The sequence below is a fragment of the Trichosurus vulpecula genome, chromosome 4 (assembly GCF_011100635.1).
Source record: "Trichosurus vulpecula isolate mTriVul1 chromosome 4, mTriVul1.pri, whole genome shotgun sequence".
Taxonomy (NCBI): Eukaryota; Metazoa; Chordata; class Mammalia; order Diprotodontia; family Phalangeridae; genus Trichosurus; species Trichosurus vulpecula.
In genome coordinates this window covers 370,878,422-370,890,009 of record NC_050576.1, presented here as the reverse complement: position 1 = coordinate 370,890,009, position 11,588 = coordinate 370,878,422, and the positions used below count along the sequence as shown (strand labels likewise).

At 39.0% G+C, this 11,588-nt stretch overlaps 1 protein-coding gene across 1 annotated transcript; it reads right to left on the bottom strand.

Moving 5' to 3' along the window:
- Positions 1-1,934: 1,934 nt before the first annotated feature.
- LOC118847796 (10 kDa heat shock protein, mitochondrial) lies at positions 1,935-2,489 on the bottom strand. The gene has a single exon (XM_036756422.1). The coding sequence runs from the start codon at positions 2,433-2,435 to the stop codon at positions 2,127-2,129; it is 309 nt and encodes a 102-aa protein (XP_036612317.1). The 5' UTR covers positions 2,436-2,489; the 3' UTR covers positions 1,935-2,126.
- Between the last annotated feature and the right edge of the window lie 9,099 nt (positions 2,490-11,588).

Here is an 11,588-nt window from a genome sequence, read left to right as displayed (position 1 = left end):
CTTGGAAGGTCTTCTGATTCATGTCTTCCTTCTTCAGGCATGAACACACTCAAACCATTCCAGACAGGGGGAAGAAAATCTATTTTTAAAAGGCCTTCAGGAAAAGAGATTCTATAGTGTTTCCCTTTTTAACAATTCTCACTGTTGGGAAATTCTTTTTCATGTCCAGTATAGCACTAAGTCCTCTTTCTTTTTGTTTTGGATCAAGTAGAGATAGAAAACAAGTGGTTAGCATTTTCTAGGTTATGCTATAGCTTTTTAAATACTTTGAAACTACTCCTCAAACTTTTCTTCTCCAATCCCTCAACATAGTATTTTTTCTCTCAATGTAATATTTACTAATGTAATACTTATGTCAGAGACTCATGACAACAAAAGGGCCCAGGCATACTTTTAGAAGTTTTCTAACTTCTCCTTCCCTCTTATGTCCTCACTCAGGAAATCTGAGTGTAGGGTCCTGTGTAGGGTCCTATCTACCTCCACACACCCTCTCTCCAATATACTGAGATCAACTTGCAACGTACAAGTGCAGTTCCCAGTATGCCAGAAGCCAGAGGTGGATTGGATTTTGTTTTTGGTCACTCCTTTTGTTTTTACAACATAGTCATTTCCAAGTATGTTTCTCTTCCCTCCCCTATGCAGTAAGTTTTCTTTTATAAACAAAGAAGAAAAACAGTTATTTGAAAACAGCCAATGCTTCTATCACATCTGAGAAAATTTGTAACATCCGTTATCCATAGTCCGTTATCTATCCAAATAGGAGTGAGTTGCATTTGCTTATCTCTTCTGTCTCATCAAGATAGGTCATTAAAATTATTCAGCATTCAGTCTCTGCTCAATGACTTTATCCTGAGTCCCATATCACCAGCTGTCTATTATACATTCTAAACTGGCTATCTCATAGACATCTCAGATTTAACATGACCAAAACTCATTATCTTCCTCATCAAACCATCCCCTCTTTTGAATTTCCTTATCTAGGTTGGGGCCATCCTTCCAGTCACTAAGGTTTGTAACCTTGGAGTCACCGTAACATGTCCTGTCAGTTCTACTTCCATACTTTATCTTGTATCCATCACCTCCCTTCTCTAGATCACTACCCTGCCATCACCCCAGATCTGATACTTCTTGCCTGGATAATCTTAATAGCCTCTCAATTGTATTTCCTGCTTCAAGTATCTCTGCTTTCCAATCCATCCTCATTACAGCTGTGAAAGTGATTTTCAGATAATCATGTCGCTATCCTACTCAATAAACTCCACTGGCTCCCTATTGTCTCTAGGATCAAATACAAGCTCCTCGGTTTGGCATTTAAAATCCTTCACAATGAACATTTTAGTCACTTTTTGTTTTAGCATAAATCCAGATTATTTTCCAGCATGATTAGACCAAATCCCAGCTCCAACAGTATATTTGTATGTCTTTTGTGCCGTAGTTCATCCAACATTGAAAATTCCCATCTTTTGTCACTTTTGACAATTTGTTGAGTATGAGGTGAAACCTCAGAGTTGTTTTAATTTGTATTTCTCTTATTGTTAGTGATTTAGAGCAATCTTTCATATGTTTCTTCATATCCTTTGACCACTTATGAATTGGGGCATCTTTTGTATTTGTATTAATACATATCTTGGATAGCAGACCTTTATCAGAGATATTCGATGCAAAGGTTTTTCCTTGTTATCCTAGCTTCACTGACTTTGTCCAAAAGCTTTTCAATTTCATTTAAGAAGAATTGTTCATTTAGTTCTTCTTCTTTTTTTTTTTTTTTTTTTTTACAAAATCACAAAGAGGAATGTTACTGTTTATTCTTGTTTTTAATTAGATACAATTGTAACAAAGCTAAAGGCAAAGCCCTAATCTTTAAGTCTTTTAACTCTAATACTCTGTAAAGGTATGAGATTAAAATAACTTCAGAGAATTCTTAACACATGAAATAGTTTACCATTCATTTTTACATCTTTTTATTTGGAAATGTTCATATCGATGCAGAGAAATTAGATTTTAGAGACACAAGAGATCCATTTATTATAAAACAAGAGACCTGGAAATTATTTACATGATGAAACAATAGATTTCAGAACTTCAGCGGAATGGGCAACTTTCATGACGCCACTTTATTAGTGATTTCAGTCCACGTATTTCCCCAGAATGTCACTATCTCTAAATAAGAAATAGTCCTTGTCTTCTATAACTACTTTGGTTCCACCATATTCTGGAAGAAGAACTTTATCTCCCACTTTCACGCTAACTGGTTGAATTTCTCCACTCTTTCCTTTAGATCCTGATCCAACAGCTACCACCGTTGCATGTAATACTTTTCCTTGAGATTTTTCTGGAAGCATAATACCTCCTTTGGTAACAGTCTCAGCTGCACTCCTTTCAACCAAAACTCGGTCAAGGAGGGGAAGAAACTTTCTAAAAGCTTGCCCTGCCATAGCTTCCGTAGCTGTTCCTCAAGCTCAGTCCGTTCCCTCCGTCCCTCCCCTGGCGCCGGTCTTCATTTAGTTCTTCTTGATCTCTTCTGTCCCTGTTTGGTTAAGAATTATTCTCCCTAACTATAGTTGTCAGAGGTACCTACTTCCAATTACATCCAATAAAGTTGTACAAAAAGTAGAAAGAAAACAGACTACTGAGTGAACACCCATTAGTTCCTAAGATTTATTTAGATCCTCAGCTTCACTTATAATCCCAGATAAGAAGGCTCTTCTTGTAGAACTCCCCACTCCCCAACACACACACACACACACACACACACACACACACACACACACACACACACACACACGTCTTGACATCAAGGGTTTATCTTAACTTTATCACTATCCAGGAGTATGGGATGGGAGGTGTTTTGTCTTTCTCTAGCTTCCAGACATTCCCGTGGCTCTCCCTGTTCCATACCTTAGTCCATGGAATTTCTCAGGAAAAGGTGAGAATTTCCCTCATTTTGTGCCAATTCCTCTTTGCCCCCAAGATCAAGGGTAAAAATCTCCAGAGTTCCCCTCTTCTTCCCTTTTCACTGCTTCCCTTTTTGCTCTTGCTTTTTTTCCCCACCTCTCCTCTATTCATTCTTCCATGATGGTTCTCTTTTCCTAAAAGGTTTGTTTCCTAACTCTTTACTCACTACGTCTCTGAACCTCTTCCAAGTTTTTCACTTCTGTGATTGACCACGTAGCACAGAATGATGTTCCATTCCCTGATAAAGATCCCAGAAGTTTTCAATTTGAGATTAAGACAATTGCTTCAAGACTCCCCATGCTCTGCTCCTATTTTAAATGCACTCCGGGATCATGTTTCCCTATTTCTTTAACTATATTACTCCACTGCAGACTAATTTAGATTTACTCTGGGATCATGCTTCCTTCTTTCTTTTAACTACAATATTACTACACTGAAGACTTATTCAGATGCAGTCTGAGATCACGCAGACTTACTTAGAATATACAGGCCAGTAGCTGGTCTTGCCATTTTCTATTATATCTGTTACATAACTGCAGTTGGTTTAGGTGCTATCCTGAACTCCTTCTATTTGAGTCTCATTCTACTGATTTATGAAAACTCACATGAAATGCTAGGTGGCTCAGTGGATTGAGCACTGGGCTTGGAATCAGAAAGACTCATCTTCCTGAGTTCAAATCTGGCCTCAGACACTTACTAGGTGGATGACCCCTGGCAAGTCACTTAACCCTGTTTGCCTCAGTTTCTTCATCTGTAAAATGAGCTGGAGAAGGAAATGGCAAACCGCTCCAGTATCTTTGCCAAGAAAACCCCAATTGGGGTCACAAAGAGTTGGACGTTACTGAAACAACTGAACGACAAGTGCCAAGGTTACTTGAATTTTGATCTGATTTTCCAAGGCCTTCTCAGAAGGTGCTCCTCCTGACACGGGGCTGAAAGGACCCACATAGTTTTTACATATAACAAAAGCATTCGGCGGTCCCCATTGGTATAAATTCTCATGGAAACCAAACCACCCCCAGGCCTAGAAAGAGGAAGCAGAGCATAAATGGTTTCCACTAGGATAGATGTTGATAGTAAGTAAAATTTATTTTAATGGTCATTCTAAAAAAGATCTCATCATGTACCATATTTAATAAGATCAGTTGGAAAAGACCTCAGAGGTCACCTAGCCCAACTCATTCATGTTATAGGGCTAGAGACAGGGGTGTGCTGGTAAATGTAACACTTTACTGAAAAAAAAATACACTCATGACATACTTTAATCTGAATCATTAATATTTTCTCCATCGCTATCCCAAGTTTAGACAATCAGTAAAACAATAAATAAGCCTTGGGTTTTGGCTTTCTCCGGCTTCTAAGGTGTAAATGCTCATGTTGAAAATTTGACAATTAGAGCCAGAGCAAGCTAGCCCTAGCACACTCTTGTAGGGGGAGATTGAATGAGCTGCCAAAGGTCACACCACTAGCAAGTGTCAGAATTCAGGTTCCCTGACTCCAAATCTAAGCCTCTTTCTGCAACATTTAGTACTGCAATTCATCATCACATTTTGGCCTTATGTAATATATTGCCTATCTTAAATACATTGCCCAGCTCTACATAAAGTTAAATACACAGCCTGGGACTATATAAAGTGAAGAAATATTCCCCCAAGCTGCCACTTCTTGTCTGAAAACAGACCTAATGGCCCCTAAGTTTTGCTTCCTACAGTTGTATGACTGTGACCTGGGATAATGTCTTCTTTATAAGCAATGCTTCATTTCTGCCTTTCAAAAATTGAAAACAAATTCCAGCCTGGGGAGAGTTGGAAATCTTCACAGAGTCACAAGTCATAGAGCTTGAGCCCTTCCATGCTTAGGGGCTTTTCAGTTTGAGCTGAGGTCAAACGGTGACGGTTCAGTAGGTGACCAGTAGTCTTGTTAATTGGCTCTCTGCCAAGCAGGACTGCTAATGAGGATTTCAGTTGTGAACATGCTCCAATGAGCCTTTTGAGCATCTTAAGACGACTCACTATTGTGAGCCCCAAGAACTGCCGTTCAAAATTCTCAAAGCTTATAAAAAAAAAGTCTGGTCTTTGGGAGTGTTCGGTCTGGAGTCTCAATCACAGAAACATAGAATATTAGACTTAGAAATGTCTCTTAGAGATCATTTAGTACAAACTTCTCATTGTACATGTGAGGAAACTGAGGCCCAGAATTAGCCACTACTTTGCCCAAAATTAGAGTATCTAGAATTAGAAATTACATGTCCTTTAAATATAATAAAGTTTGAAGATGAAAGTCTTGGGGAGGGGGTGGCATTGAGTGGTACCCCCAGAAACTGTCAGACCTTTTTCCAACAGCAGAAATGTTTTCAGCCTTTTGGCTGAAAGGCATATTTATTAGAATCAAAAGAAAGTCTCCCTACAAACAATGTAACTTATTTCTGACACATTTTGCCATGGACTCTGGGTGTTTTCTCTTAGTCAGAAACACGTTATCAAGAAACCACCCAGTTGTGCCTGGCCTTTGCTATCAGTGGTCTCTGGATTCCTGCGAGGGAGGCCTGTGTTCTGGTTACACATTCTAGGAGATAAGGCTTGAGAATTACACGCCCAAGGAAGTGAGCAAAGAAGGTTTCCTGCTCCTGGCAGAGAGGATTCAGTCAAGAAAAGCTTCCTCATTCACGACTAAAATGCAGAATCTTTGTGCCCCAAAGTCCCTGAACAACAGGGCCACTCAGGCACTGCTGAAGAGTGAATGGGGTAGAGCTCATCTGACCCACAGTTGGCAAGCCTGCCAACAACTGCTCCCTGAGCCTCAAAACCACAGCCTGGGACTTTCTTCAGAGTCTATAAGGCATTGATCATTCTTCTGTGTATTAAGGGTCTTTTTCCTAGATTTTTCTGCCTACATATTACTCCCCTTATGTCACCTCATTTTTTTCTAGTTATGTTACTTTATATGAAAGTAAATTATTTATCCTTCTTTTATGACTTTTAAGCATATGTAGCGATTTGTTAGGCCTTCTGTTAGTTACTTGTCCAAGTTATCTATCCCAGCTACCCACTTCTAGCTCCAGAAAGACTCTCTCTTTTAAAGCCATCTCTTTAATCCAGGAATCTCAATTTCTAATGCTCTGCTTGTTTAACTCTTCCTTGTAATGGGGCATTTGGAGTGTTTACCTTTTCAAATACAAAGGTGAAGAGGATCCTCATAGCACTCCTGAGACAGCACGGCTGTTCAAATGGAAGAGTTCAGGTCAGGAAGTGGGAGTCTATACTCAAAGATACTCATTCTAGGGAAATAACCTTTACTCCCGTTTATATAGTACCACCCCCCAAAGAAAGAAATACAGGAATTACTCTCCTCATTTTGTAAGTTCAGAGAAGATAAGACCTGACCATAGTAACACAGACAGAAAGTGGTGAACTCCTCATTTTCTGGTCCCAAGGCTGAGTCTCTTTCCACTGTACACATTACTTTGCTAGTTGTGGGGATGCTTTGTGGAGTTGAGAAGATTGCATTTGGAAGACAGAGACAGAACCCTTGCCATGTGGTGAACATTTTAATTTAGCCCTTGGGATAGAGTCTATAAAGCAAAACCATTTGAAGGTCAGTTGCGTCACCATGGAGACAAGGGAATGAGTCATCCTTATAGAGACCCTCAAAATTCTTCCTTCTGGCTTTATGTTGATATAGGAGCTGTTGTAATTACATCTCTGAGAGTACAATAAGAGCATTACCAGTGTTCCCCATACTAAATGAAAATAACATTTTATTTTCCTGTATCATTTTTTCTTCAGAGCGGAAAGCATATCTATGTCTCAATTATCTTTTCCACTCTTAATATAAGGTAGAGGATAGATGTTATTTTACATCAGATTGATTGAGAACCTGAGAAGCAGACTGGTTCAGTGACATGCCCGAAATCACACAGCAAGCCAGCAGCAGAATCAAGGATAAACAAAAATCTAAACTGAACGATTGATTAAAATAGATGGTTTGTGAGCACATAGAGAAAAGAAGAGGTGATCCTTAAGAACTAGCATAGATTCACTAAGAACGAAGTCATTCCAAGCTATCCTTATTTCCTTTTTTATTTTTTTTTATTTTCCAGACTGGCAGATCAGAAGAATGCCAAAAGCATAGTGCATCTTGATTTTTAGAAAGGCATTTCATATCTTTCATGACGATATGTTGAAGAAAGATTCTTAGCTAGTTGAACAAGACCCAGAGGATATCGGTTAGTCCAAAACTATCGGTCTGAAGGGAGGTCTCTTATGGTGCGCTTTCTACTTGGTCATATCACATTCAACTTTTTAATCAGTAATTTAAAATGAAGACCCCGGATTTGTGCTGCTTATTTAAGCTCCGAATGATGAAAAGTAGGGTTGGGGGTGGTGGAGCCTAAGACTTTGAAGACAAAATTCAAAGTTCTCAACTAGCTGAAATGGTAGGTTGAAACCACCGAAATGAAATTTATTTATGTACTTCAATGAATCCATGATCTTATCAATGTGGGTGTTCCCTTTCCTGGTACAGATTGCAACTCATCTATACCTCATCCTGTGTGATTATCGTCCATGTTTCTAAATAATCCTTAGAAGATCTAACTTATGCACTGGAGGCCTTCTCCTGGTTCTTTTAATATTCCAGGGCACTAAGGCAACGTTCAGACTGTTTATCTCTATTCCCTTCTCCTTAGCAAATGACTATCTCCCTTCCTTTTCTGGTCCTACTTGTCCTGAATGATGGCACCAATTCTCTCACACAAGTCATCGTTGACAATATGCTTACTCACAACTCACCATGAATTTTTCCATTGCCTTTTGGGTCATCTGCATTTTCAGTGTTATGCGTTGAGGATGCTATTTCACTGGAAGAAGTAGATGGGGCTTTTGTGGCAGAGACCAGCCTGGATTCTAAAAGCGATACAACATTTACAACCCCCAAGGTCCATTCTAACTGTGAAATTTTGGAAACAATTTGAAAGGTTGAGTCAATGTGCTCTTAAGGATGTGATGCATCTACCTCTCTTTTTCCTGTTTGGTTCTGGACTCAGTTCATTATGCATCTGAAGTGGCTATCCAAAGTATACGTGTGGGTGAGATAACTCAATGAATTACCCGTCCAACTGGATGGATACTGTAATTTGGGCAAATTGTGCTTTTCATCCAATTTGGTTTTTAGCATAGGGGTTAGGCCATTCTTCATCAAATGATTATGGATTTCATTAGGTTTTTGATACAATCAGTACAATTGTCATCTGTGAATAATAGCATTTGGAATGAAATTTCATAAGGAAAAATATAAAGTCCGGTGCCTGGGTTCAAAGAAATCAGTTACACAGTATCCTATGTGTGGAGATAACTTGGCTTAAATGCAGTCGATGAGGAAAAAAAGACCTAGAGATTTTATTTTACTGAAAATCCAATACTAATCAGCGATGTGACACGGCTGTCAAATAAGCTGAAGCAATTTCTCATAGCATTTATCGAAGTACAATATCCAGAATAAAGGGTGTAATAGCCTCATTTTAAACCGTCAAACTACACCTAGAATATTATGTTTCGTTCTAAGCATTAGATTTTAAGATGGAGTAAGAGCACCAAGATGCTGAATGGTCTGGAAAACATAGCATATGGAGAATGTTGGATAATTAGCTAGCATAAAGGGAAACCTTAGGGGAGACATGACAGCTGATATCAACTTTTGGAAAGACTATTCTGTGGAAGAAGGTTAGACCATGTAGTTCCAGAGGCAGAATTAGGACCAATTTGGAGTCTATATTAGGAAACACTTTCTAACAATTAGAGAGGTGTTTACAAATGGAATGTGCGAGGTTCCCGTCTCAGGCAATACCCAAATACAAGCTGGAGAATTAGATCATATGTCAAAGAGAATGTCAAAGAGGAGATTCCTGCGTAGTTCAGTTGTTGTCTGACTTCATGACGCCATTTGGGGTTTTCTTGGCAAAGATGCTAGAGTGGTTTGCCATTTCCTTCTCCAGCTTATTTTACAGAAGAGGAAACCAAGGCAAACAGAGTTTAATGACTTGCATTACACAGGGTCACATAGCTAGCAAGTGTCTGAGGGCAGATTTGAACTCAGGAAGATGATTAGTGTCTCTGATTCCAGGTCTGGCACACTATCCACTCCACTATCTAGCTGCCCTGCATAACCTCTAAGACCTTTCACATTTCTGATGCTCATTTTTTACACAATGAGCCATTTCTTTCTTAGTTTCTAGATAGGGACTGAACCTTTAATTTTATTTGTATGAGGAATTCCAAGGTGATTACTCCCTTGAGCAATGGAAGGCAGCACATTCTCTGTAACTTCCAGTGTTGGAGAACTGCCTAGAAAACTAGGAGATTAGGTATCCAGAAGGCTTCAGGGGTGGGGCTTGAATCCAAATCTTCTGGTCTTCAAGGCCAACTCTCTACCCACTACGTCTTGCTGTCACTCCTTGTTTTCAGATGTATGTTAAATATGGGTCACTGCTATCATCAACTAAATCTGAAAGAAGAGAAACCCCCAAATTGACCAGTTCAGGGTCCCTGCTCTGGTCATATGATAGAACGTACTCATTAACTAATAGAATTTTAAGAGGTGGAAGGTACCATAAAGATCGTCTTGTCTAGCTCCTTCATTTTGTGGTTGAGGATGCCCAGGCCTAGAGTGAAGTAACTTTTTCAACATCGTATAGTTCATGACAGAACTAAAATCATAGCCAGAGCCCAGTCCTTTTGACTCCCAGGCTGGTGAAAGTCCTCCCCACCCTACCCTACATGGCTAAAGTGTTACAATGTATTATAAAACATTTCTTTACAGGGGAAGAACATCTTTACTGGCAGCTGAACATACCGGGCTGAGGTTTTCCACCCACTCATGATCTTGAAACTTTGGGAATAGGCTCTGGGTCCCAGTTACTTTTATTTCCTTCAGTAACTTGAAAATCTTGCTGAGGGCCAACACTTGCCTGTGTTCACAATGTCATGACTTGGAGCGTTTTAGAAGCAGGGAGAGAGGTGTTTGGACATATTTTTATCATGCCTCTTCTTAAAACATTGTGTTGTTGACTCATTTCAGTTGTGTCTGACTCTTGGTGACCCCATTTGGGGTTTTCTTGGCAAAGATACTGGAGTGGTTTGCCATTTCCTCTCCAGCTCATTTTATAAATAAGGAATGGAGGCAAACAAGCTTAAGTGACTTGCCCCAGGGTCATGCTGGATCAGGATTTGAACTCAGATCCTCCTGATTCTAGGCTGCCCTAAAATAGTTGTGCTTCTGGCTTTAATACAAATAACTAAGGAAAATCACTATCACTTTTTTTTTTTAACCACACCAGACACATTCCTGCCTTGGTTGTAGCTGTTACCATCAATTGATGTAGGTGCTTTGATGACCGCCTTAATAAGTATTTGTCAAATTGAATCGCATCATTTCAAGCTCTCTACGAACTTGGCAGTCTTCTACAAATAGGAACTGGCATTGTAGCCATAACACATTAATTAGCTGTTCACAGTGTACTGTTGTGTCCTTCCTGGTTCACTGATAGGGAAGCAATGATCAAAAATTCTTGTTAACACAATTCATTTGGCACTTGGCATATGATATTTCATATTGTTATTTATGTTTTTGTCTATGTGTACTGGCTCCCCAATTGAATGTCAATCTCTTGAAGGCAGAAATCACATCTTATAAGTCTTTGTATTACACTTGTCCTTCCCATCAGATATATAACATAGTTCAAAGCATGTGTGCACTATGGGTGGGGTTAGGGGGAAGAAGAAGGGGGACAAAGATATGCTTAGTAAATATTTGATCAAGGACAACATATCTTTGAGAGTCTTAGAAAAAAACAAACAAACAAAGGGCAAGTATTGTGTCCAGGAAAAAGTCAGTGAATTTAGTCCTACAGTCCCTTAAATTCCCCCACTTCTCTTTTACCCCTTCTCTTAGTTGGACAATAGGATGTATTGGAAAGAGTGACTTTCAAATTAGAAGACCTAGTCTGTAGTTTCCAACCAGATAGCTGCACAACCTTAAGAAAGGCAAACCACTTTCTGGACTTCATTTTCCATATCTGTAAAATGAAGAGTTAGATCAGAGGTGTCAAAAAAATTGGCAACTCTCCTGAATGCCTGCCAAACCAGATGGTTAAAATGGAATTGGGAAATATTTAGAAAAATAATAAAAATACAATAGGACATAGATAAAGCTAATAAGTGGTTTTCAAAGTCAATATGGGACCCATAGAGATCATCATGTACCATTCTGTTTGAGTTTGACACCATTGGACTAGATGACCAAGAAGGTTCCTCATAACACTAAAATTCTGTGATCTACTTGAATTTAAATAATGAGTAGCTATTTCATATTTTTTCACCTATGTGGTTAGAAAAATATTCAGCTATTTTTAGCGTACAGAATAGTAGCTACAGAAGGGACTTACAGGTCATTTCATCTCATCCCCATAATTGTTTTTGTATCTATTTATCCACATCTTAGGACTGTCAGGAGGATTGAATGAGATAATCACTTGAGACAATAGCTCATCAAATAAGATAGGTATTTAACACAGTTCATAGGACATAGTAGGTGCTTAAAAATGCCTTTTCCTTTATCATCTCTATCTATCTATCTAT

What these genes read in the sequence shown, in the direction of transcription:
- LOC118847796 (XM_036756422.1), bottom strand. Translation starts at nt 2,435, where the DNA reads ATGGCAGGGCAAGCTTTTAGAAAGTTTCTTCCCCTCCTTGACCGAGTT.